Here is a 23247-nt window from a genome sequence, read left to right as displayed (position 1 = left end):
ACAAAATATAATGTGAAATAAACTGCTTTTTTGAGCAGGTCTTCATAGTAATTCAGTCAGAGCAAAAGCACTGACTCAGTTTTGGCACAGGAAAGTTGTCTTGGTGTACATTAGGTGGGAAAACTGCAGAACCAATAAGTTTTATTAAGTGTTTATTCTCATAGAAATAAGTAAAATTGCAAGGTGATAGAGAAGCAAATCTTCCATGACTTCCATGCTGACTAAATGTTAACTTTAAGACAAAAAAAAACATGTCTAGGGGTTTTGTCTTCTGCTGAAGTCAAATGTGTTTTGTTGCAAGTTCTTTGACACAGCGGCTCTGACCTTGTTATACTATATGCAGCAGAGTCAAATCTAGGACTCAAAGGATTTTCACAGCACCTTCACACTATGAAGGAGCGTAAGATGTCATGAGCTTTCAGTCTATGGGTGTGTAGGTGACTTAGCTATTGGGTACTAATTTGTGAGCAGGATGGGCTGAGAGGAAACTGCTGGTCCTTTCTAGTGCAGCCCAGTGCTTTATGTACTTGTGTCCTAAACAAAGGAATAAGCAGATGCTCCTCTTTTCGACAGCCTGGAGACAGCATTGCACTGCACAGGTTGGTGGCTATGAAGTAAAGTGTGATACAATTATCAGGAGAGCCCGCAAAGCCAGGTAGCCACCTAAGAAAGCAGCTCCTTTGTGCCTCCGGGAGTATGGCCAAGAGTAAACCATTTTTTGGCAGAATACAGACTGGCAAGAAACTCAGTCTGCAAGCAAGGGGGCTGCCTTCTGCTACTTGTTCTCACTGCATTGATAAACATAAAAGCTCAGGAAAGTTCTTTATAGATTTGCAGGAGAACACCCAAAAAGAAATATATTTTATTGTTAATTTTCCTTCCTCATGAAAGCAACCTGCAATGGCCTTAAATTCTGGCTAACTGCTCAGGGGCAAAAAGGGTCAACATGAATTCAGTTAGCCATTCTCTCTTGCAAATCTTGCTAGGAGTCATGTAACTCTCGTGAACATCTCAGCTGCAACATGTAATGAAGGTACTTCAAAAAGATGCTGGAACCATTTCACAGAGAAGAAATAAAATAATTTATACTTCTTTTACAAGAAGGAGCTAGAACTGGTGTCTATGATGGTTGGTGGGATATATTGGTGTATTATAAATGCTGATAATGTTTCAGTTGTCAAAGGAGTTCCAAAGGTCTGTCTGCCTACGCAGGACTCTGCAATTGTGCAGTGATGTAATTGTCGTGCCACTCTCTTTGGCTGATCCAGCAGTCCCTCATCACATTTACTTGTCGTTTCTCTGTTAAGACTCTCCTTGGTTATTGGTTAATAGCTTTTGGATAGAAAGCTGCAACATTAATTATTATCACTACCCATTAGGTCAAATCAAACCAAAACACTCAGACTACATATAACCCAGAATACTGTCTTCAACGACAGTAACAAAATATAATGTGAAATAAACTGCTTTTTGGAGCAGGTCTTCATAGTAATTCAGTCAGAGCAAAAGCACTGACTCAGTTTTGGCACAGGAAAGTTGTCCAGATCCCTGTCTGTCCTCATTCCTGTGATGGTTTCCTGAGTGAAGGAACCCAGGCCGGTAAGCAAAGAGGTCCGTGTTTTATACCAGTCCTTGCCAGCTCTGGAGACCTGCCCTGTGTAAAGCGAGGGCAGGATAGCCCATTGGTATGTATGATGAAACCTCTCTTTGCAAATGCTAACTGTCCATTGAAATGCTGCCAAATGACATTTCAAATAAATAAATCCTTAAGAATAGGCCAACCAAGGTTATTGATTTCGAAGCAAGCCAGCTACATGGTCCAGCACTACAGATGTGCATTTATTTGTTTAAAGGGAAATAAACACATCTGACCTTACTGAGGATATGTCAATGTGGTTCCTTTTCACCTCTCTGAACCTCTCGTGTGCACAGCAGCAAAGGACACTCCTCAAGGAGAGTTTGTACTGCTTTCCACAGAGGTCAGATGTGGTTTATTAAAATTCAGTTTGAAGGCAAGAAAATGTATACTCAGATATTCTTAACTTAGGATTTTAAAGGAGTGGCTTGAAGTTTGATCACTGATGTGCCTTACATGCTTATTTGGTTGGTTAGTTTGGGTTTTTTTCTGGTTAGTTGAACACTATTCTATGAAAAAATTATTAAATTCCAAGTATCCATATATTACACAAATAAGCAATAAAATGACTTTCCAAAGCAAGACGGTGCTAACTATTGTAGCTGTAAATCACTGGCTATCAGAACGTCATACCGTTATACAATATATCTACTCTGAGTCACCCATTAAATTGTGTTCCAGTCAGAAACCTGGCACACAGGGGTCTGGGCTAAGAGATTAATGTTTTAATATACTTTTAAACCATTTACAGGACAAAATGTACACAGTTGCTCAGAGGGATCCTAGGCTTTGTGTTACAAGAAAGCAAAATATGAAATTAAACAACGGGGGATATTTTTAGAACAGTATTTGTGTCTATATCTACTCTATAGAAAAGCAGCCAGCCCAGAATTAGGCATTCTGGACAGAAGTTAATCTGGCTACATCTGCACGTTCCTGAGTCCCAGCTGCTGCAGCGATGGCTCTCCCGGGGCTGTAGCTTTGCTCTCCACAGGGCACCATGCTGGGCTGGGCTCCCGTGGGCCTCCCATGGCACATCCAGCATTGCCAGTGCCGGCGGGGTGCACCCCGGTAGGTGTCATGCAGTGTGCAAGGCAGACAAAAATGCAGACTCACCACCCCAATGGGGCTTATTAGCTGGGTTTCTGAGCTGGGCTTGCTGGAGGGAGGCATTTTAAGTATGAGTCTGAGTGATGGATTGGGGCAAAGAGGCTGTCAGAGAGGGGCCCAGAGAAGAAGAAAACTGGGGCAGCCAGTGTAGCCCCAAAAAATAGTCCAGGAACTACCTGACCTGGAGTCAGAGTGCTCACAAGGTCTGCTGCCATCTTCTCCCCAATGAAAACAGTAAGAGCTCCAGTTCATAGAATCACTGAATGTCCTGAGTTGGAAAGGACACAGAAGGATCACCAAGTCCAACTCCTGTCCATGCATAGGATACCCCCCAAATTCATACCATGTGTCTGGGGGCATTGCCTAACTGCTTCTTGAACACTGCCAGGCTTGGGGCCATGACTACCTCCCTAGGGAGACTGTTCCAGTGTTCCACCACCCTCTGCATGCAGAAATTTTCCTAATGTCCAACCTAAACCTCCCCTGGCACATGTTCCTGCCATTCTCTCAGGCCGTATCTTCCTGCCGTTCCCTTGGATACGAGTTAGTTCAGGCACCTCTCTTCCTTCATCACAACTGAGCAAGAGTCACTGGGCACAGGAGGATAGGTTAGACAGAGGTTAATCAGATATTATGAGGTGACTTGGCTGATTTTGCAGTCATACCTGAGCTCTGGGCATGTTGTTGTTGCACAGTGAGCCAGGCTAGTTTAAGACTACATGGAGTACATCTAACAGCTGACTGTACTTATGCTTAGGTTTCAGGTGTAAGATCTAGACCTGCAAAAGTTTTTCCTAGGGACTAGATACACATATAACTTATGGCATGGATATAACTACTTCATAATTCACTTAAATACTCCATGGATTTTCTAATGATACGACTGGGATTTGTGAGACTAAATATAGTCACCTAAGCTGTTTCTTCTGTAGTCAAAAGATAATGAATCAATATAGGTGATGGAGATTACAGCAAAAATTACCTCAACCTGAATGAGATATCTAAAATAAGTCATATGGATTGTGCCTTGAATGTGCCTTTGTCTATCTTTAGCTATAAAAGGTGTGGGCGGTGACTAGTTCAGCTGTGTGTATGTACAAAGTAGGTGTCCAAAGGTAAGACATACCTGACCTCAAATGCTCATGGGTGTTTTAACTCTCTAGATGGACTCAGACTTCTCCAGTGCCTTTTCTGGGGTGACCTGCTGCCAGGAGGAGTGCCCAACATTTTGGGGTGCTGGGGCAAGAGGGCACCAGAAAATTTGGAAAACAGTCAGTTTGGTGTATGCAACCATAGGCTGTTCAGAGGTGAAATTATAAGAAAAGGAGCTTAATCATCCAGATAATTGATCTATTATTGGCTGATAGCTCATTCTGGCAACTAAAGCTAAAGGCTATGTACATAACTAGCCCAAGACTCTTGCCTTCTTCTCCTGCTCAGAATCATTACTGTTTTTTCTCCCATACTGCTACCCCATGTGCTTGGCTGTCATCTGTAAAGACACTTTGATACCCTTTCATTAATTTATCTTCTGTTTCAGGCTACTTTTGTTTGGTCTTAAATACCTTAAAGAGAAGCAGAGTGGTTGGGTCATGACTGAAAATAGGCAATAATACAGATCTACACAGCCGTTACCAAAGGGCAATGAAATAACACAGATGCCATTCATCTCGCCTAACCTGGATGTCTGACTTCATGGTATAGATGCATAGACTAAAGGAGTCCCTGGAGAGGAATGAGCACTGCATTTTATTTACCTGGCCTGTTTTAGCTACCTGCATCAGAGGAAGGGGAATGGTCTCCTGTATTCAGACACAGCTGCCTGCACTGGCAGCACTGCCATTTAATCAGAAAAATTCCAGTGAGGAAAGTAGCTATAGCAGCATGGTACAAGGGGAATATTGTGTTTTGGAAATGTTATGGTATTGCCCTTCTGAGGGGAATTCCTTTTGGAGATGTACATCTTTTGAGGGATTTTGAAAAATCTACTTTCCAGGCAGATCTTTTTAAAGACAAGCTAAAGAAAACTTGGAGAGGAACCTCAAGTTTAATTTGAATTATCCTGAACTGGTAGTTGTATCTAGAGCAGCAAAGTTTCTAAACATAATTGCTTTATATTACCTAAAAAATATCAAAGCCTAAGCTGCTTTAAATGTACTGTTCATGTGCAAGGCCTCGTGTGGAAAGTACAGGAGCAGTTCCATCCAGTGTAGCACAGAACCCACCAAAAAGGCAAAGGTTAGCATTTGTACTTGTTGATCTGACATTTAAGAAGATGACGTTACTTGACATATTTCCATGCCTCCATTTTTAGGATCTATATGATGCATCATCTATTCACCTTTCAGTCTCTCAGATGCAATTGACAGAAATTTATGGTCACCTGGGTCCCACCCTACGTTTTTAGGTCATCTGCACTTTGTAATTACAAACCTGTCCCATCTCTTGAGGAAAAGCAATGGGAAAATTTATAAAAAGCCTCAGTAAAGCATGGAGAATTGAATTAGTGTCAGGACTCAGTCAAGCCCCACTCCACACCATGAATGACTAACAGTCTTTCAGGGGCTGCTGCAGCAGTACACCTTTCTTGAGCAGCAGTTCTGATGGCATGTCATGAATTTTAGCAAATCAGGATTCACTCATTTTGCACACAGAGACAGCGCGTGCTTTGCTAAGACAACCTCATATAAAAGCCCCAGTGGTTGCAAATGGCCTCTGTGGCCAGACAGGAGAACTGCAGTTGATGACAGCAAGACCAGGGAAGCTAAGGTTTTGCTGATTTTGAAAACAACTGTCCCACGAGTGCTCACTTCTCGCTGCCACAATGGCAGAGCTTCAGGGCCCAGAGATAGTGCAGGTGCACAACGATTAAGCAGCATGACAGGTTAAATCAGACTTTTCACAGAGACTGCAGTTTAGCCTGTGTGCTGTGTGCCTCCATCCTTGCTGTGGCTGAGAGTGCAGGTACGATGCTCACCTGAGCAGAAAAAATGCAGCCTGAAAACCTGGTAACAAGCCCCAGGGCCCAATACTTTCAGCTTCAGGACCAAAATGCATTTGGCAGTATGAGGTCCTTTCTGGAATCACATTTCTGAAGAAAATGGCCTTCTAAATAAGAGGCAGTGTATAAGGATTACACTGCTGAAGTACCATCCACAGGATCCAATAGAGCCTGGGTTATTTGACCTGGAATTCCTTGGGACTGGGCTACACAAAAGCTATCATCCCTCCCTTTGTGATGCTGCAACAGTTTTGAGAAACCTGAGCCTACTAATAGATACTACTTTAAAAGAAGAGCAAGCAACTGAAATGTAGATAGAATAATAATTCCTGAGGAAAGTAAGATGAAGGAGTCTGTCCCAAAATAAATACTTACTCTGAGACTCTTAAATGTCTTTTTTCACCTCCTGATGGCAACAGTTAACTGGATGGTGCCTTCCCATTGAGAAAGGAACCATAATAACATTGTTGAGAAAGCACAGATCTTTCTCAGAGATGATGACTGACTGACTTCTTTGCAGCCTAGATTCAGTTGTTCCACATAAACCATAAATACTCTTCACAGAAGTGTCCTTTAATCATCCATACTTCATATCCTGAGCATGGCATGCCACATCAGATCAGTGCATCTGACAGCACCAGGTTTATATGGTGCTTCTTTCTCTCATTACTCTGAGATTTTTGAGAATATAAACAAGAATATAAAGACGTTGGGGAAAATGATGGAGTACTCTGACAGATGTGTCTTTAAATGAATGCAGATATTATTCAAGACTGAAATTTTGTGATAATTCTTTGAATATTGGCTGGTTCTGAATTCACAATGTCCCTTAGTCTGCATTAATCTTGGGGAACTTCATGGGAAAGGGAAGACTTGATATTTCCTAGGATGGAAGGAGAGATTCTGATTTACATCCGCATTACTGCAGTGTTGCACCAGTGGAACCCAGTGATTTCAATGAGGGTGAAGCTGGTGCAGCACAGTCCTGGCACTGCCCGTGAGCTTACTGCTGTCAGAAACTTCATTCATAAATGATTCACCAGCATAAAGCATAAAAACACCTCATCCTCTTGAAGGTGTTCCTGAACCAAAGTCACAGTCAAGGAGGGTCACACTCCCCTGGAGGGAAACCTGGATTTGCTCCCAGGCACTGGACACTGTCAATGATGTCACGCTGGCCATGTCTGGGTGCCAGAGCTCTCGATCAGGAGATCCTGCCACTGTGTATCCTGCACATTACCGCTCCATTTTCTGTGTCCCCGCAGCTTAGCAAGGCTGGACAGCAAATGCTGTTAGGAAGCAAAGAATTATACACTCAGAAGTGCAATTCTTCTGAGACTGGAGAAACAGAAATGCAGGAGGAGTGACTGTCCTCTCCATGTGTCAGTTCTGTCTTGTCAATGAGGGAAGAGGCAGACAGAGCAGAAATTTCCTTTCCCTGACAACTCCTGAGGTGAGCCCCCTGTACTTACTTGCACATCTCAGGTTCTGCCATAGCACCTATGAACCTCAGAAAATGACATATGGTGCTTTGTAGTCCAGTTCAGAAATGCTCCTTAGCTGGGACAGCTTCTCTCCAAATGTGAGCATTAGAGCCAAACCTTACTGTCTTCCCTCTTTTTTATTGATTTCCCAATTACCAATGATGTTCTTTTTGTGCTTAAAACAAACAAACAAACAAACAAACAAAAAACAACACCAAAATTAAATGGAACTTAGAAGAATGTTAGTGACCACCCACTCCTATTTCAAAAGATAGTTTGTGACTCCCCTATCCTGGTATAGCATTTACTATGTCAGAAAAGAACTTGTGCCACTCAGACATGCACTCTTCTCTGCTTTACTGGTGATAACTAATGACAAGATGGGTTGCTGTCACAGGGGAAATGGGAGGGCTGGGAGATGTGGGCTTGTCTTCATGAACTTCCTCAGGCAAAGGAAAACTAATGGGATCTGGCTATCCCTTTGTAGATGGCAAAAAGTATTCTGGGGCATCTGCAAAATATAAAGCACAACCTCAGTCCTTTGCTTGTAAATGACAAATTAAAAGGTTCAGTTCGCTCACCCAAACCAAGAACTTTTACTCCATGTTTTACTCTGGAGGTGAACAAAAAAAGGTCAGAACTTCATCACTCAGTGTGGTGTGGTGAGACACAAAACTAATGGAAAACCTTTGACTTCAATAGGGCTTGGCATGGATGCAACTGGAGGCTGACTTTGGCCCTCTTTGACTTACACAAAAGCAAGTATTACATTTTACTCTCTCGGGTTAACTTTGCTGAGTCAGTTTGTACTAGTGAAGTCAATGTACAAATATAATCTGCAAATGCACAAAAACACACAATTTGTAAATTCATAGATGCACACTAGACCCAGTCTCACCAAGCCTCATTCCTACACCTGAGGCAGCAGAAGTTCAATGTTTTAAACAGCCAGTTGGACTCTTGATTAGACTAAGGACTCCTAGGCAAGATGCTGACAGCTTTCAGGAGAACATCAACCGTCTTCTAGGATAGGAGATACTCTCAGAAGGCATGACTGCTAAGTATTGGCAAGTAATTCACTGTTAGAAGTTTGGTCTTTGATTACTTTTGCATGTAGAGAAAACTCTAGAATAGCTTTGTGTCATCTCTTGGTGGCTAAACTCACTGTGGAGGCCCTTGTAAGTAATCTAATGGAAACAGGATGGAGGAACAGATGTACTAAGATGAATAACTTTGGAGATGCTTTGAGAGTGACAGAAAGCTCTGGAAATAGTTACATTAACAAAGAATCTGATTAATTTAACAAGAATGGAGGCTCCTGAAGCTCTATCCCAAGCATAATACATGAAACAACTCAGATGATCAAAGCGCACTTCTTTGTGGAGCTCCACCTTTGCTGCTTCCAGCCGAGACAGCACTGTGGGAACTGCTGGGACTGCTGAGGCAAACACAAGTCACATGGGGCAGCGCTTTTGCCATTTATCTTCACTATTATCAGCTATTGGCCTCTCATTTGAGAAAAATATGTTTTAATCCCTACCAGTCTCTGCCAGGATACATCAAAAGGAAGAAAAAACAAGAGACGAGGAAGGTAACATTGATATGGTAAAAAGACCTAAAATTAACACTGTTCTTGAAATACCATGAACCCCCTTTGTTTTCCAGGCTCTCATTTCCTTCTTATTCCTTTGAGAACAGGGGAAGTCACCAGTATCATAATCCCATAAATCCCATAAATCACAGTAACTATCCTTTATGCACTCCTTATCTTTCCACACAACTCAACATTTTATTTCTACTTTTTTCCTCTGGTAGGGAGGAACACCTAATATGCTTGGGCAGGCATGGTTTTCACCTTAATTAGTCAATGGTGAGATTATTTATAGTGTTCTAGTGTTTATGAGGACAAGAATTTTTTTAATATCACTACTATCATGGCATTGCTTTAAAGATTGTAATTCTAGTGGACACCAGCTTTTGTGCTTTCCTTCTCTCTTTCTTTTGGTCTCACTAATAACGCTGAGTGGGAAGCAGCTTAGTGGTTTCTCCTGAAGGCTTGCTGGGATTTGGGCAGTACAGATAAACTGAGAGCATTTTGTCATCCCACCTCATACTCACAGTGATAGCAACTTCAGCAAAATGCTTGGGAAGAGGAAGGGACTATGTGCTGCCTGTCCTGTTAGAGACAGAGGAGGCATGCTGCACCATCAGCTAGTGTGGTAAACTAGCTCAGGATCTTTAAAGAATATTTACATCTATAAAAGGAGGCCAGAACAGGCTTCAGCATATCACACCCCATGTCCAAGATACTTTCCACCTCAAAAAGAGCTGAGTTACAGATACTGCTAGTGGAAAGAACTGCTCCAGGCTCAGCCTAGCCCACACTCAGTCCCTCCTTGCTGAGAAAATGAAACCACTGTGCTTGTAATGAAACACGGGTTGCTTTGGGTTGTCCCTTACTGGCTTTGCTGCTGTACCCATGCAAGAGGGGGAACAGATTATTTACACATTTAGGCATAAATAAGCTGTGTGGCAGAAAGCTGGGACTTGAAAATTAAATTGGAGCATGCCGGAACAGATGCTGGGTCCTTACTCTCTGATATACCATGGCTAAGCATGAGAGCCCACAACTTTTGCTCCACATAGTGCCAGAAACAAGGGCGAATCTTCTACATGAAAAGTGAAGATGCTACAGAACAGCCTGGAGAAAGAAGAGAACAGATATCTCCACCAGAACAAGAAAGTGATAAAAAATGCAGTACGATTTCTTAAAGCTTTTCTGGACGAGTTTCCAATTACTGAGCCACTACTGATTTGTGACCAAATAGTCTTATCTACAAATGTATTTATATTAGTGTCCATGGAGCTGATCAATTATTCAGTTTCTCATTAGTAAGAACTGTCCCTCCAGTCATTAGCTGTATCTTCCTTTACCCCCATCGCTATTTACTCTTAAAATTACTAGGCTTGTGGAATAAGAAAAATGAGAAATACAGATCTGATGTGAAAGACTATATTAAAAGATGAGGCAGCAAAGGTTTTATTTATATTTCCAGGGTTTTTAATGGAGAATATAATATGCTGTTCACAGATTACCCTTCTTCTATGGGTCAGTCTCATTTAATGTGGTGATAGAAGATACGCCTTCCTATAAAATATGTTCCAGTAACAGTGTAATTAATGCAGTTGCTACTTTAGATACAACATTTAAAAAATTAGCTCACATTACATTTTTCATTGTATGTAAATACGTGTTCATGCATGTGTCCTGTTTATTTTGTTCAAGTGATCCTGAACCTTTTTCATTGCTTCTTTGATTCTTGTGTGGTCATGAGTTCACATCTTTTGCTTCCACCATTTGAGATCCAGACAAATCAGAAAGAAAAAGAGAAAGAGAGAAAATTATATAACCAGGAAAAAAAAAGAGGTAAAAGAAGAAAATTAAGATCTATTGATAAAGTGGCTTGACTTACCATTTTACATGATCAGAATGATGATCAAAGGGTTTATCTCTGTGCAGCAAACTATACGCAAGTAAGGATGCAGTACAACCTCTCCTCATGCAAATGATGCTTTGGATTGTCTCAGATCTTATTTATCTGGATACAGGGAGAATGTACGTGTCTTGGTGTTAGGGATGAATTTCCTCTCTTGATCCTCCTGTCTTTTCTCTTTGTTATTTAACAGAACTTTCTTTCTTGTTTCAAAATTATATGGATTTGTTGATATCTTCATAAATATGTATTCACTGTAAGTATTTTTCCCATGGTGTTGCATATTTAAAATCTATTGTGAAACTTTAGGCAGGAAAAAAAAAGTGCAGGGTCTATTGGGGTTGAAACACATTTATTATTTTGCAGAATAAATGCTACCAAGTGCATCTCTGTATATGATCATTACATACAGGGTGTCTGTGACTATTTAAAATTCCTTCTACACACTTCAGTGTTTCTGTATAGGTTACAGGTAGGAGCCACACACATACATGAGCCTGTAAAGCTCAGGAGTTGCACAGAAGGAAAGGGGATAAATGCAGAAAACTATAGGAAGGAAGGTAGAGGTAGTAATCCTAAAACAGACTTAATAAAACAGAGCGTGTAGTAGAGACAGAAAAAAAAAATAAAAAAGAAAACCAAAACAAGCTATAAAGCCTTCATTTGCTCTCCTAGTCAGCACTAAAATAAAAATATTATGGGAATTTACCTGATGGAATAAGTAAAGTTTTAACATAAATCCTCTAAGTCGTCATATACTCATATGGAGCCCCTATGTATTTTCATCATGTGTTAAAAGCCTGTCCCTGGCAGTTCATTTTTTTTTAAGGAAGGGAAATTTAGAAAGTGAGGCAAGATAAAGCAGTGAGTGTATCCTCATCCCATACTTGACAGCAGAACAAAAACGGGAGGCCCCAGGTCTTCTGGCCCCAGGCTTTGTACCTTGCCTCTAGACAGCAGTTCACTGCCAAGTCAAAGACATGCAAATTCTGTTCTGAAGAAGAAAGTAGAAACAAGGGCTTTGTTCATCCAAGCATGTGCTTAGCTAAGTAGCTGAGGCCAGATTTAGTAAACATGGACATATTCAGTAACATCGGTGGAAGGGCACCAGCTTGGGTGATTTCCGTGGCTGTACTCAGCACTACGGGTCCTCTTCATAGCCTGGCCTGAGACCTGAAAGATTACTGCACACATGAACCTCTCCACTGGTCTGGAGCTCCCCAGTCTTCAAAGGTACCATTTATGTCATTTCTATAGTGTCTGTTGCCTTAGCAACTTAGGTTGGGGTTTTCATCGGGTGATGTTCAGCATACTGGCTATGTGGCTTTCCCAAAGTCTCCGAGAGTTTTGTCATTGGCTTCACTGGGGTCAAGATTTCATTCAAAATAAAGATTCAGCCCAAAGGCACTAGGTACAGCTTTTTAATGAAATCTTAGAGCACAAGAGTCCTTGCTGCAGCTTCAACTTTTAGTTTAAAGCACTTCTAATAATTTACTTGTGCTGTCAGGAAGCATCATTCTTAACCCTGAGGTAATGATCTTACTTCAATTTAGGTGCCTGATATCACGTGCCAGCTTTCTATCTTCAAATATAAAGTGTATTTTCATTGCATCTCTTGCACAGGCTACCTCTGTATGGTGCTTATGCAGTAAGAAGAAACAAAACCTGTGATTTTTTAATTATTCTTCTGCTCTTCTATTTTTTAGTCTCCAGATGGTCCTTGGAACTGGCGATTTTTTTTAGTCTATGTATTTCCCGCTTTAATTAGCTTACTTAACAGGTAAGCTTTAATTAGCTTACTTAACCAGCCACATTTGAGAGACACACACCTGATCAGATAATCTTGGGTGCTAATGTTTAATGGCTTTCATAAAATTAGAAACGGATAAATGGTTGAACTGTAATTGAACAATTTTATGAGAAGACAAGCTGATCAGTGTTGTGACATAACTTGAGAGATTCCCAGGCTTGTTTTAATTTCACATCAGCCAAGGCTGCTGTTAACAACGGCAAACACAATGTGATGGCTCTGTTAGAGAGCAAGATCAGAGATGGGTAACTGAGATCTGCTATACATATTTATCAGCTGAGGGATCAGTACAATTTGTATCACTATCTAAGAGCAGTGAAGCAAGCTATTGCCCTGATTTACCACCTCCCAAGAAAAATAATGCAGCAAAAGATATTTTGGGGAGGCATTTTGAAAATAGTCATATCTCTCTCCACTCCTGCCCCCTGGCCCCTGCAATGTATGTGCCTGTGAGGAAGGACAGGTGACCACCAAGAGCATTTGTTCTTTCTGGGGCTTTGTTTGGAAACATCAGGAAGTTAGTGCTGAGAGTGATGGGGATCTGACACAAGAGCAGTGGGCATCTGACACGTTTGTATGGATGGGCTGGCTGAAGCAAGTCTGGGGCTTCTCTCACTTGTATCAAATTCAAATATTTTTATTGCTTGAGGAAAGATCTGAACAGGATTGAGTGAAATTCTCAGAATCTGCAGCCTCTGTACATGTTTTACCAGACAGCTATCATTAACAGGTGAATGGGAATGTCTGATTTTGGAGTGGCCATAGTAATTTTACTTGGGTGTTGAGATGGAGAGGAGTCATGCAGTACTTACAGGATCCCTTTTTACAAGGCCTGGGTTAGGCACAACAGCAATGAGGTGGGCGATTGTAAACACGGAGTTCAGCACATAAGAAAAAAACAAATTCTTATGCAGTGTTATCCTTTGACAGCTGAGGCTCCTGAAAAATATGTAGAACACATCGTAAATTAGTGTTTCTCTTCTGATGTCACTTTAACAAGCTCTTTCTGGCAACATTCTCTCAAAAATGCCTTTTGGCAAGGCGTAATCGGAAAATACATGCCTTACATTGCAGCCATAACCTCTGACAAATTTTTGGGTTTGTTTTTACACCTGTTTAGTACCACATGCTTTTTAGACCATGGTGTAAAGAGCTATCCGGCTACTTTCTCAGCCCTCGATGCCTTTCTTTATTTCATGGTAATCAAGATATTAAGTGTTGAAGCAGAACTTTGAGAATTAAGCTGCACAAGATACAAGTAATCAACACCAGGAATAGTGATTTATAAGTAACTCTTCCCTGGAGACTCAGTTTCTCAGATATTCAGATTAAAATTATTTGTTACTTTGCAAATTAGTGGTGAGACAGGATGGGAAGTTTGGGTATGAGTCCCCTTAAATTACAGGGGGATTTGAGTTGTCATCCTGCACGTTTCTAACTCCATCTGAGATCTCAAATCAGAAGAAGTTGTTTTCTTGCTCAGAAGGAGCACTAATGTTTTCGGAATGGTACTGTGAGTAGCAGATTTTCCCAAGGGAATTTCACAGGATTCTTGTGCAACCAAATCATGCCTGCAGTTTCAGACCTGAAGCATCTCCCTTTTCTAATTAATGCCCAAATCCTCATGCCCCCTCCTCAGCTACCCTGGACGCAGAGAACAACACCCGCACAGCACTCCAAGCCCCAGAGCACAGCCTGGGGCTGACAGGAGGTGATTGCAGAAAGGCAATCATGGTGTTGTTAGGTAATGCTGTGATGTTTGTATCCAGTGATCACTGAGAGCAAGCAGGCAAAACCAGTAGGTAAAAAAACAGCCAAGAGCAAGTATCACTGTCTCAGCAAATCAAGGCTTCCCCTCTGCACTAGGAGTCTTTTTCAGTCTGGAACAAAGCACAGGCTGTGACTTTCTGATGATTTGCATATGGAGGCTAACACAGAATGCACATTCTTTAAAAACAGAGAGCTAATTTAACCAGCTGAACTCTTTTCTGATTATTTTGCTTGTTTGTTTATTTTTTTTCATCGCTTAGCACCTGCCACTTATTCCTAGCTCTCCATACACCTATTTTCTGAGTCATGAGATGGAATTCTTCCTTCAGCTTGAGGCTGTTGTTTCTGGTTATGGTCACCAGCATCCTGCAATGCTCATCACTTTTGTTGACCTCCTTATTTCCCAAGACACCTTCTTTGGTTCAGGATGACCATGAGATGCAGGTTCATGGGTCTAGGAAGGAGAATATATTTTTACACTTGCCCTGATTTTATGTTCTTACTTTAGCATCAGCTATTGGCAACTGTTGAGTACCAGATATGGGGCTAGGCACACTTGCAGTGTGATCCACTGTAGGAAAGGTTATTGGGCAAAACAGACCATGCTTTGGAGCTATTTTTCCTACACTGTGTTCTTGTGATTATTCCATCTATATTTGCTTCCATCACAAATCCAGGTTAACTTTCCTTTTCTGCTCCTAAGCTCTGGTGGTATTTGTCCAGTCCTCATTCTTCTTTCCTCCCCATTCTCCATCACTTTACTTTGTCTATGCTACTAATCCTACTTTTCTTGGGATGCTGTCATGTGCTCATCTGCCTCTGTCTTCCTCTTGCAGTCCTGGGAACAGGATTGGTGTGATGTAAATTCTTGTTCCCAATAAGTAAAAATTTCCCTGTTACTTAGAGCTGTCTCTTCAGCTTCTGGACACAGAGATGCAGACCCTTGTCTCTCCAGCTGCCTCTCTACATAGCAACCAATACAGAGAGACAGTCTTTTATGATAATCTCTGCCAGGTACATGTGCTTTCACTCACATACTTGTCCTTCTTCACTCCTCCACTTGACTTTTGCCAATCTTACTCCTCTATTAAATTGGACTGTCCTTCACTGCATGTTGTCTTCATCTGCTGTCCAAGCTCCTTTCCCTACCTGCCTTCCTCTCTTAGTTTTACTCCTCACTTTTTAATTTGATCTTCAGTGTTTGCCATCAAAATGACATTAGCACCTGCTTGACTCAGTCAACACCAAGAGGAGAACATTCTAGTAAATCCAAACCCCTTGATTCATCCTCTTTGTGTAATCTCCTTCTCCAATCTCTCTTAGGTGTCTCCAGACCCTCCTCCTGATTTCGTAATTATTCCTTTGTGGTGTTTTTGAAGGCTTCTTTTCACACACCACCCATCTTTCTTAATGCTCCCTAATCTACTTTATTAATCAATATGGAAGAAGGCATCACTAAGACAGTTATCAGGGTTTAAAACTTGTGAGGTTCTTGAGTCTTTATCAATTGTGTCTCAGAGTTTCAATCTCCTGTGTTTCTCATGGTCCCTCAATGCTTCACATTTATCCTATGTCTTCTACATTTCCTTTGACAGAGATAAGTGCTATATACTCACAGAGTCATCATTACTTTTGAGTTCCTATCTCTACTTCTCTATTGCATCTAGGATATTTTGACTTCCAAGGAGGTATTAGCATTATTTTCTTCATAGATCTACACTTCCAATACATCTTTTCTTTTCATTAATGAATAATGAGAACACAGATTTTCACCCTCAGACAGCTATTTCTACCTCCTACCCAGTTGTTTAGTTTTCAAATTATTTTCGTGCTTTCTACCATGCTCTCCCTTACCCATGAGGAAAGCCCCCAACAATCCTTCCACCCATTGTCCTTCAACTCCTTTTAAAAGCCTTGGAGACTGCAGGTGCATTCACAACATCTACTATTCTGGCAAATCTAGATGTATTGTACTCCCTATCTGTTTATACAAATGTCTTTGTTTTAGTAATTCAATTGGAAGTGATTTGGAGCTAGAAGTCCCCTTTTTATTTTGTGTTTTATCATATAAGATAATGGGGTCTCAGTTTGCAATTACAAAAATATTGCAGTAATGTGATGATACATGTAACTGTTAGAGACTCTATTTTATGAATACTCTGTCTGCTGTTATGAGTTATTATTGCTTAGCGATGCTCATCACTACTGGTTCTGTATTCCCTTCCAAATGTACGGCAACATTTCTCATCATTATGAACCCTGATACCCAAAATAGAAAGGAAAATGAACCTCTGTCAGGAAAGACCTACATGTGGGAAACAGCAACCTCTGCAAGCTATTTGTTGCCACCTCTATAGTCAAAGGCTATTATGTAGCCCTGAAACCATCTTTTGCTGTCTGATTGACTGTCTGATTGACAGCTTGCCTTCTATTGAAGGTCAAATAATCTATCACTGTCATAGCCAGATGATAGAAAACAACTGAAGGCAACATGACCCCTGCTCCCAACACAGCTTTATTCTCACTTTCTTATGATCGTGGTTTGGTTTCCACTTTCTCATCATTTTGCAGTACTTCATCTTAATTCCTTTCTCTACTTCCTCCTGTAACCTTTGTGTCATGGATTAGTCATGAAGGGAAAGCAGAGAAGGAAATAGAGGAGGAGACGTATTGCTGTCTGGAAGGCTGCTGCAAAGATGAGTGTTCCAGCGCATCTTGGGACTGGTCAGGATCGCGCGTTATCCATGAGTCAGAGATAGGAGTGAGTCAGACAGCCTCATCCTGCCTTGCTTGATGCAAGGTATCACCTTCTTGGTTCATTTTGGGCAGCCAGTTTAACCAGATCCTGTCTTTACTATTCCAAAGAACTCTAAAGCCTGAGTATAAGATTCCAAATCAGATTAAATTGTGCTCTTCCCAGTTTTCTCAAAGCATTACTGTGTCTGTGGTTTTCTGCTCTTTATCTTTACCTAGATGGGAAGGGAACACATCCGTTTCTAGCTATCTCTGTATCTGATTACTGCATGTTATCACAGTCACTCATCAAACTGCCTCTCTGGAAATCAGCAGAGTTCACAACCTGTATTTTGGATCCACCTATTTTAAGCTTGCAATCTTACAGACACTTACAGTCTCTGCAAAGTCCAACCTTTTCATTTTCTTATGTTTGCTAGACTCACTCTTGGTGGTGATGATGTTGGGGACTTTTTCTTTTACTACCATTACTGTCTGACAGTTGAGGCACAGACATCTAACTGTATAACCCTAAGATTTATGCCACCTTCTTCTGGCCTCTCAGTTTACTAAGTATACCCTTGTCCAGCCTACATGGACACCTTCCTCCATGGTGTACCTTTCCAGGAGCATATGAAGTAACCAGGGAGAAGCTTTGCATAATGTTACTAACAATATTATGAAAAGGAACACAACCTGAACATATCCATAGATATGTAGTACATATAGATCAAAATTGGGACCAGAAATAGGCTGAGGTGCCTCATGTAAGATTTAGATTAAAAAATACAGGGACTCTGATGCTAGAACTGATTAAAGCACTGTCACAAGGTATCCGGGGTTTTGTGGAGCACCTTTCAGTACAGATTTTTGAAGCAAGGTACCCATCCCTTGTGCACTAGAGACTGATGTTCAGCAAGGGGTTATTTTTATCCCCATATTTATTCAATTACTGTGCATGTGTAGGCTGGAATTTTGTTTTTGCTATGTACTGATGGATTCTACAAATCTTCATGTGTGTATTTGTGGCCAAAATACACATCTCAGAAATTCAGACAATGAAGATGATGATATCCCACAGTCCAGCATCTCACAATCCAGTTATCTCTATATGTACTATACTGATGGGGAGCATTTCCCTACCTCTGGTTATGAACTGATGTTCTGGCTATCTGATTGCAAGTAACTGACGCACCTTTGCTGAAATCAATAAGATGCTACCCATTTGGGTCATTATACCGGATGTATCATTCTGTTTCATCAAAGTATCTGTGAACAGACATTGCAACCCTGATTTATGAGTGTGCTATCAGCCTGGGTAGTTTGTAGTTTATGATAATATTACAAAAGTGAAATAACTTAAAGAGATTGCTTAAGAGCTAGCTTATAGAAATCATTATAGCTCTGGATGTTTATTCTTGAATATTTTCCCCATTGCCTTTGGTGTCTTCCAGTGCTTACCATTTCCCTGAGCTGAAAACCAAAGGCAGTTCCCAGACAGCCCCTCACTACTGATTTTGACTGAAGCTTCATATACATGCCTGACAGCAAATCTGTGCTCACTCTGCTCCTTCACTGCAGACACATTATAATAAATAGTGTGCAGGCAGGTTCACTAAGGGATAAGATTTTAATCCTCCACTTAAGTTGCCATACAGTAGCTTCAATGCTTTCTGTGATTATCAGTTTAGTTTCCTTTAAAGTTCTGTCACACACATCACTGTTTTTCCTTTTAATGATGATGAAAGGCTACACAGATTCACACTTATTGCTGAGGGCCGTAAGCACCTACTAAAGTCAATAGCTCAGCCCTTCAGCATCAGATGAAGGTTTTCCTGTTTTTCAGGCAACTGGTAAATGAAGGGCCTTACTGCACCCCTCATTACACCATTTCCCTATGGGCTGCACTTTTATACCACTCTTGATAAATGTGAGAGCATGATCTTGGCTACACACCACTGGGAGATGTTCCATTGGTGAGAGGACCCTGTGCTGAGACTTTTTTACCAGGAATATATAAAAAGGATTTTGGAAGAGCTGTTTCTCCCTGCCATGTCCCCTTCTGAGCTTTTCTTTGGTTACCATTTGAAATCCCTCAGGGAAAGAAGAGAGGGTGTGTCTGTAAGAAGCACTTACTTGAAATAGAAGAAAATTGCCAAGGAAATTAATAGGGATGTTATAGACAAAGCATGGCCAACGATCGCCATATAATAAAGTATGAACGCCATCTGCAATTTAACAAAAACAAAAGGCAAACATGAACCATTTGCAGGCAATATGTCTTTTTGTTTCTTATTGATGAAGAATCTACAAAATCAACCTCCTATTTTGTATTTATTTTCTTTCAAAGTTTCTTTTTAAATATGCTTTTAATATCAGCAATCTATTAAATAGCATGACTCATGGTGTAAATGTGAGATAAGTGTCTCTTACATGAGTTAATCTGTTTCTGCAGCACTGAAGTAACTGGCTCACGCTATGCGTCACTAACTTTCCCGAGCTCTGGGACAGCACAGCATATGTAACACATTTGGATTTTCAAATAGGTTGCTGCAGGATTGGTATAAAGCTTTTATGGTTGGAAAGCAGCTTAAATAGCAGAGAGCAAAAGCTTAATGGTCACTTTTGGAGATGAGTCAGTGGTTAGGTGGCCTTGGGACTGGAATCAGGGCTGGCCTTTTGTTCACCCTCTTCACCAGTGACCTGCTGTAGAGAAATCTCGAAGTTTCTGGGTAATACTCAGGTCTTGCAGTTAATAGTGAGGGACTCCAGAAGGGCCTCACATAACTGAGGAGATAAGAAGATGCCATAAGCTTTCATAAAGAAAAAAGTGGGGTGATACACCTAGGGACAAACAATCTAAACTCTGCCTACGCAATGCTGAACTCAAATGGAAAGCAAACTCAGGAAGGAGATTTTGGAGTCCTCCTGGCCAGTTCTCTGAATCATTGACTTAGTATGTAATGATATCAAAAAAGTCACCAAAATGTTGGATATCATCAGGATGGGCACTGAGGGTAAAACAATCTTGTACCTCTGTTTAAAATTTACATCGCACATGTCAAATGCATGTGTGTTTCTCATGTCCACACCTTATGGACATGGCAGAGCTAGAAAAGGTGCAAAGAAGGCATCGAAAATAACTGAGGTAGAGTAGCTGTGTTATGACAAGTGGGTCCAAATGTTGGGATTCTGCCCTTTAGAGATAAGTCTTATGATTAAGGCCTACAAAGTCATGAAAGCAGCAGATGAGATAAAAATTATCCTCAACCCCTACCACACTAGAAAAGCACACCCTGAAACAAATTCTGGTTCACATTGGTATGAACCTCACTCTTGGGCAACTAAATGGTCTTACAGTGCTGTGAAACCAGTATGCATGAAGAGAAAATTGGGCTTTCACTTTGACTATTATAATATCAGTGAAATCTGAGATAGGCCTATCCATATTTTGTGTGCCAGTAGTGAAATAAAATCACAGGACAGCACCTGGGTTGTAGAATGCTGCAATATTAAATGTCATACTTTGGTCTCAGACAAGCTCTTAGGCATCAACCAGCTGTCAGAAGACCATAGGAAGCTAAATGGGATGCCAGGCTTCACCATTGCTTTCTTTTTTGAAAGCACTAATAATAGTATCAGCCTGTCCTGAAAAAAAGACTAGATAGCAGGCTTTAGTTCCTCTGCTGCATTTATTTTCTTTTCAGCTCCACTTCATTCATTTTTCTTTCGTTATACATGAACAATTTTCTTTTTTTCAGTGATTAAATGAATTGCTTTCTGTAGCCCCAAGTTTTGCCACTTTTTTTTTTTTGTGTGTTTGCAAGTAATTTTAAACTTTCATTTGAAAACAAATATGAATAAAATCCAGAAAACAAAACTGTTCCTCTTAGCAAAGGTGCACATCTTCATATTTCATTTGTTCACTTTGGAATCAGCTCCTGCTTACATTAAGTGGTGCAGGTCTGACTCAGATTTAAACCAAAGTCACATTTACACCATCTTGACCAATGTAGAACAAGATTCTGAATGTAAATATCATTCACCAAGTTATAGAACTATGCATACTAACTGCAAATATCCTAGCTCTCCTAGTTTTTCTTCACAAGGACAAACCACAGCATTGCTAGTGAGTGTAAATACTTGACAATTTGTTCTGAGAGCACAAGAAACCCCAGAGAGGGAAAACAAGAGTGCAGATATTGTGAGACAACTTTCTGAATACAGAGTAGTGGGAGAGGTTTTGAACTCTGTGCATGTAACATTTCTTCCACTTCATACTCAGTGGTAATGTTTTTTCACAGTATGAGATTGATATAATTTTTAAGCCTGAGTTTAATTTGCAGATGAGCTGTTCAAAAATAAGTTATTTTGCTGCATATCCTGTATGCATACCCCTTACCCTGAAATAGGTAGAAGTAGGAAAGTCTTCCAGATAGGTACGTGCAAATCTATGGGCACCTCAGAGGACTCTTGGTTATTCAAGTTATCTGCCTTTCAGCTTAAAACGATCAATCAGTTTAACTGTATATATGGGACTTGGCAATAGCATTTTTGATTACTCCATGTAAACTTACTATCGTAACCGCTCAAAAAAGCTTTCCAAATACAACAACAAAGACAGACCAGAATGAACCGTCAGCTAACAAAGCATATGATCCGTCACTGTATTTTTAAGAACTGGCTGCAATGTTATTTTTTTTTTAAGTTATCTGTCTCAGAAATATAGCATATTGGCATTTCCAGTTAAATAAATAATGAACTATTTTATTAATTTGTTCACTCCATGAAGCGATAATCTGTCACGTTCCTTCTGACAGATAAGGCTTCTAACATGCTGACTCACCAAATTTTTAGCCTATACAGATTTTTTTCATCTTGGGCTTAGGATACTTCTAAAAGAAACACTTAAAATTTTCTTTTCTTGTCCTCCTAGAATTCTTGCCTTGAGGAGAGAAAATTCTCTAATGGGAATATCTCCTACTCATTTAATATTAATATATTATCCATAGGTACATGGAAATGGTCTACAAATGAAGCATACTCCTATTTTTGAATACTTGGATTCAAGGGCAGGATCTAACTTGACATTTCTGTAAATAAAGATTCTTTCTGCATTTTCCATTATTTTTTGTTTCAAAAGAATCTCAATGTACGTATAATTTTCCTTTGTGTTCTATCTGCACTTTGAGTGAATGATGTTCAGAACAGTTCTTCTGGAAGGCATAGATAATAGGTAACAGAACTACATTTTTTGTCTCCATACATGGGCCAACAACTGGAAAGATTGTATTTTATGGTGCTTCCATTTAATGCCTCTGTGAGCTCAGATTGTTACTATTATTATCTCTTCGTCACATAGGTGAGCCCTGTTTTACCATGACGATTCCTCATGCTGCAAAAACGTTTAGAATTCACCTCCTGCCTAGTCCAGTAGACTTTTCCAAGGCCCCTTGGGCTGGATCATCATTTAATATAACCACATACTGCTTTTTGGCTACATAAAAAAAGATCCTCCAACACAAACCTCAAATCAAATAACTTTTTGACTCTTTTCCTTCCACAATTCCAAATAGTCACAAATTTTTCTGTCACAAATCTGCAATCAGATTTTCCTGGAGCTTGACTCATCTGAAAAATGCTTATTTTCATGAGTTTCCTCCTCCTCCCCCCCCCCCCCTTTTTTTTTAAGCTTTTCTCAGATTTCTTTCTCTTTGTTTCTTTTGGTGCTTGAATATTTAGTTCTCTTTCAGCTTAGCAACCTGATTTTGGAAATATTGAGGTAAATGCTTAATTCATTATTGTAAATAGTCTCAATGACCTAGTCAAACTGTTAAACGTGTTCAGGCTTGTAGGATTTTCTGGATTAATGGTACCTTCCTATATATTTCTTTTCAAAGGAAGTGAGTGATATTTTTTGCTTAAGAAAAATAATTTTGACTTATGTTAATATTTCTAGCCCTGAAGACATCAACAGTTTGGAAGATACTTGTTGCGGAGGGCAAAATTGAAATTCTAAAGGATCATTTTATAACTATTGGACAATCAGGGAAAATCATACGAATTAAAAAAATGCATTTGAAAAATAGTGCGAAACTTGTTGCATGAATTGGTACTAAAATATCAAACCTATAGCAAACCATAGCAAACCTATATTTAGTTTTGAGCACTCATCAAATCATTTTAATAAGATAAAGTCAGGAAGACAA

At 40.3% G+C, this 23247-nt stretch overlaps 1 protein-coding gene across 2 annotated transcripts in view; it reads right to left on the bottom strand.

Annotated features, from left to right (window-relative positions):
* The window catches only part of CALCR (calcitonin receptor), a 163532-nt gene that overhangs the window by 26488 nt on the left and 113797 nt on the right, over window positions 1-23247 (bottom strand). For both annotated transcript variants that reach the window (XM_082045848.1, XM_082045849.1), the window contains exons 6-7: window positions 19175-19266; window positions 13348-13474 (exon numbers count right to left, since the gene is read on the bottom strand). In XM_082045848.1, the coding sequence (XP_081901974.1) occupies window positions 13348-13474; window positions 19175-19266 (219 nt within the window). The remainder of the gene's footprint in view (window positions 1-13347; window positions 13475-19174; window positions 19267-23247) is intronic.

This window comes from Streptopelia decaocto (assembly GCF_964273445.1).
Source record: "Streptopelia decaocto genome assembly, chromosome: 2".
In the NCBI taxonomy this organism is placed as follows: domain Eukaryota; kingdom Metazoa; phylum Chordata; class Aves; order Columbiformes; family Columbidae; genus Streptopelia; species Streptopelia decaocto.
Note: the sequence above shows the minus strand (reverse complement) of the source record. Positions and strands in the feature narration are given on the sequence as shown.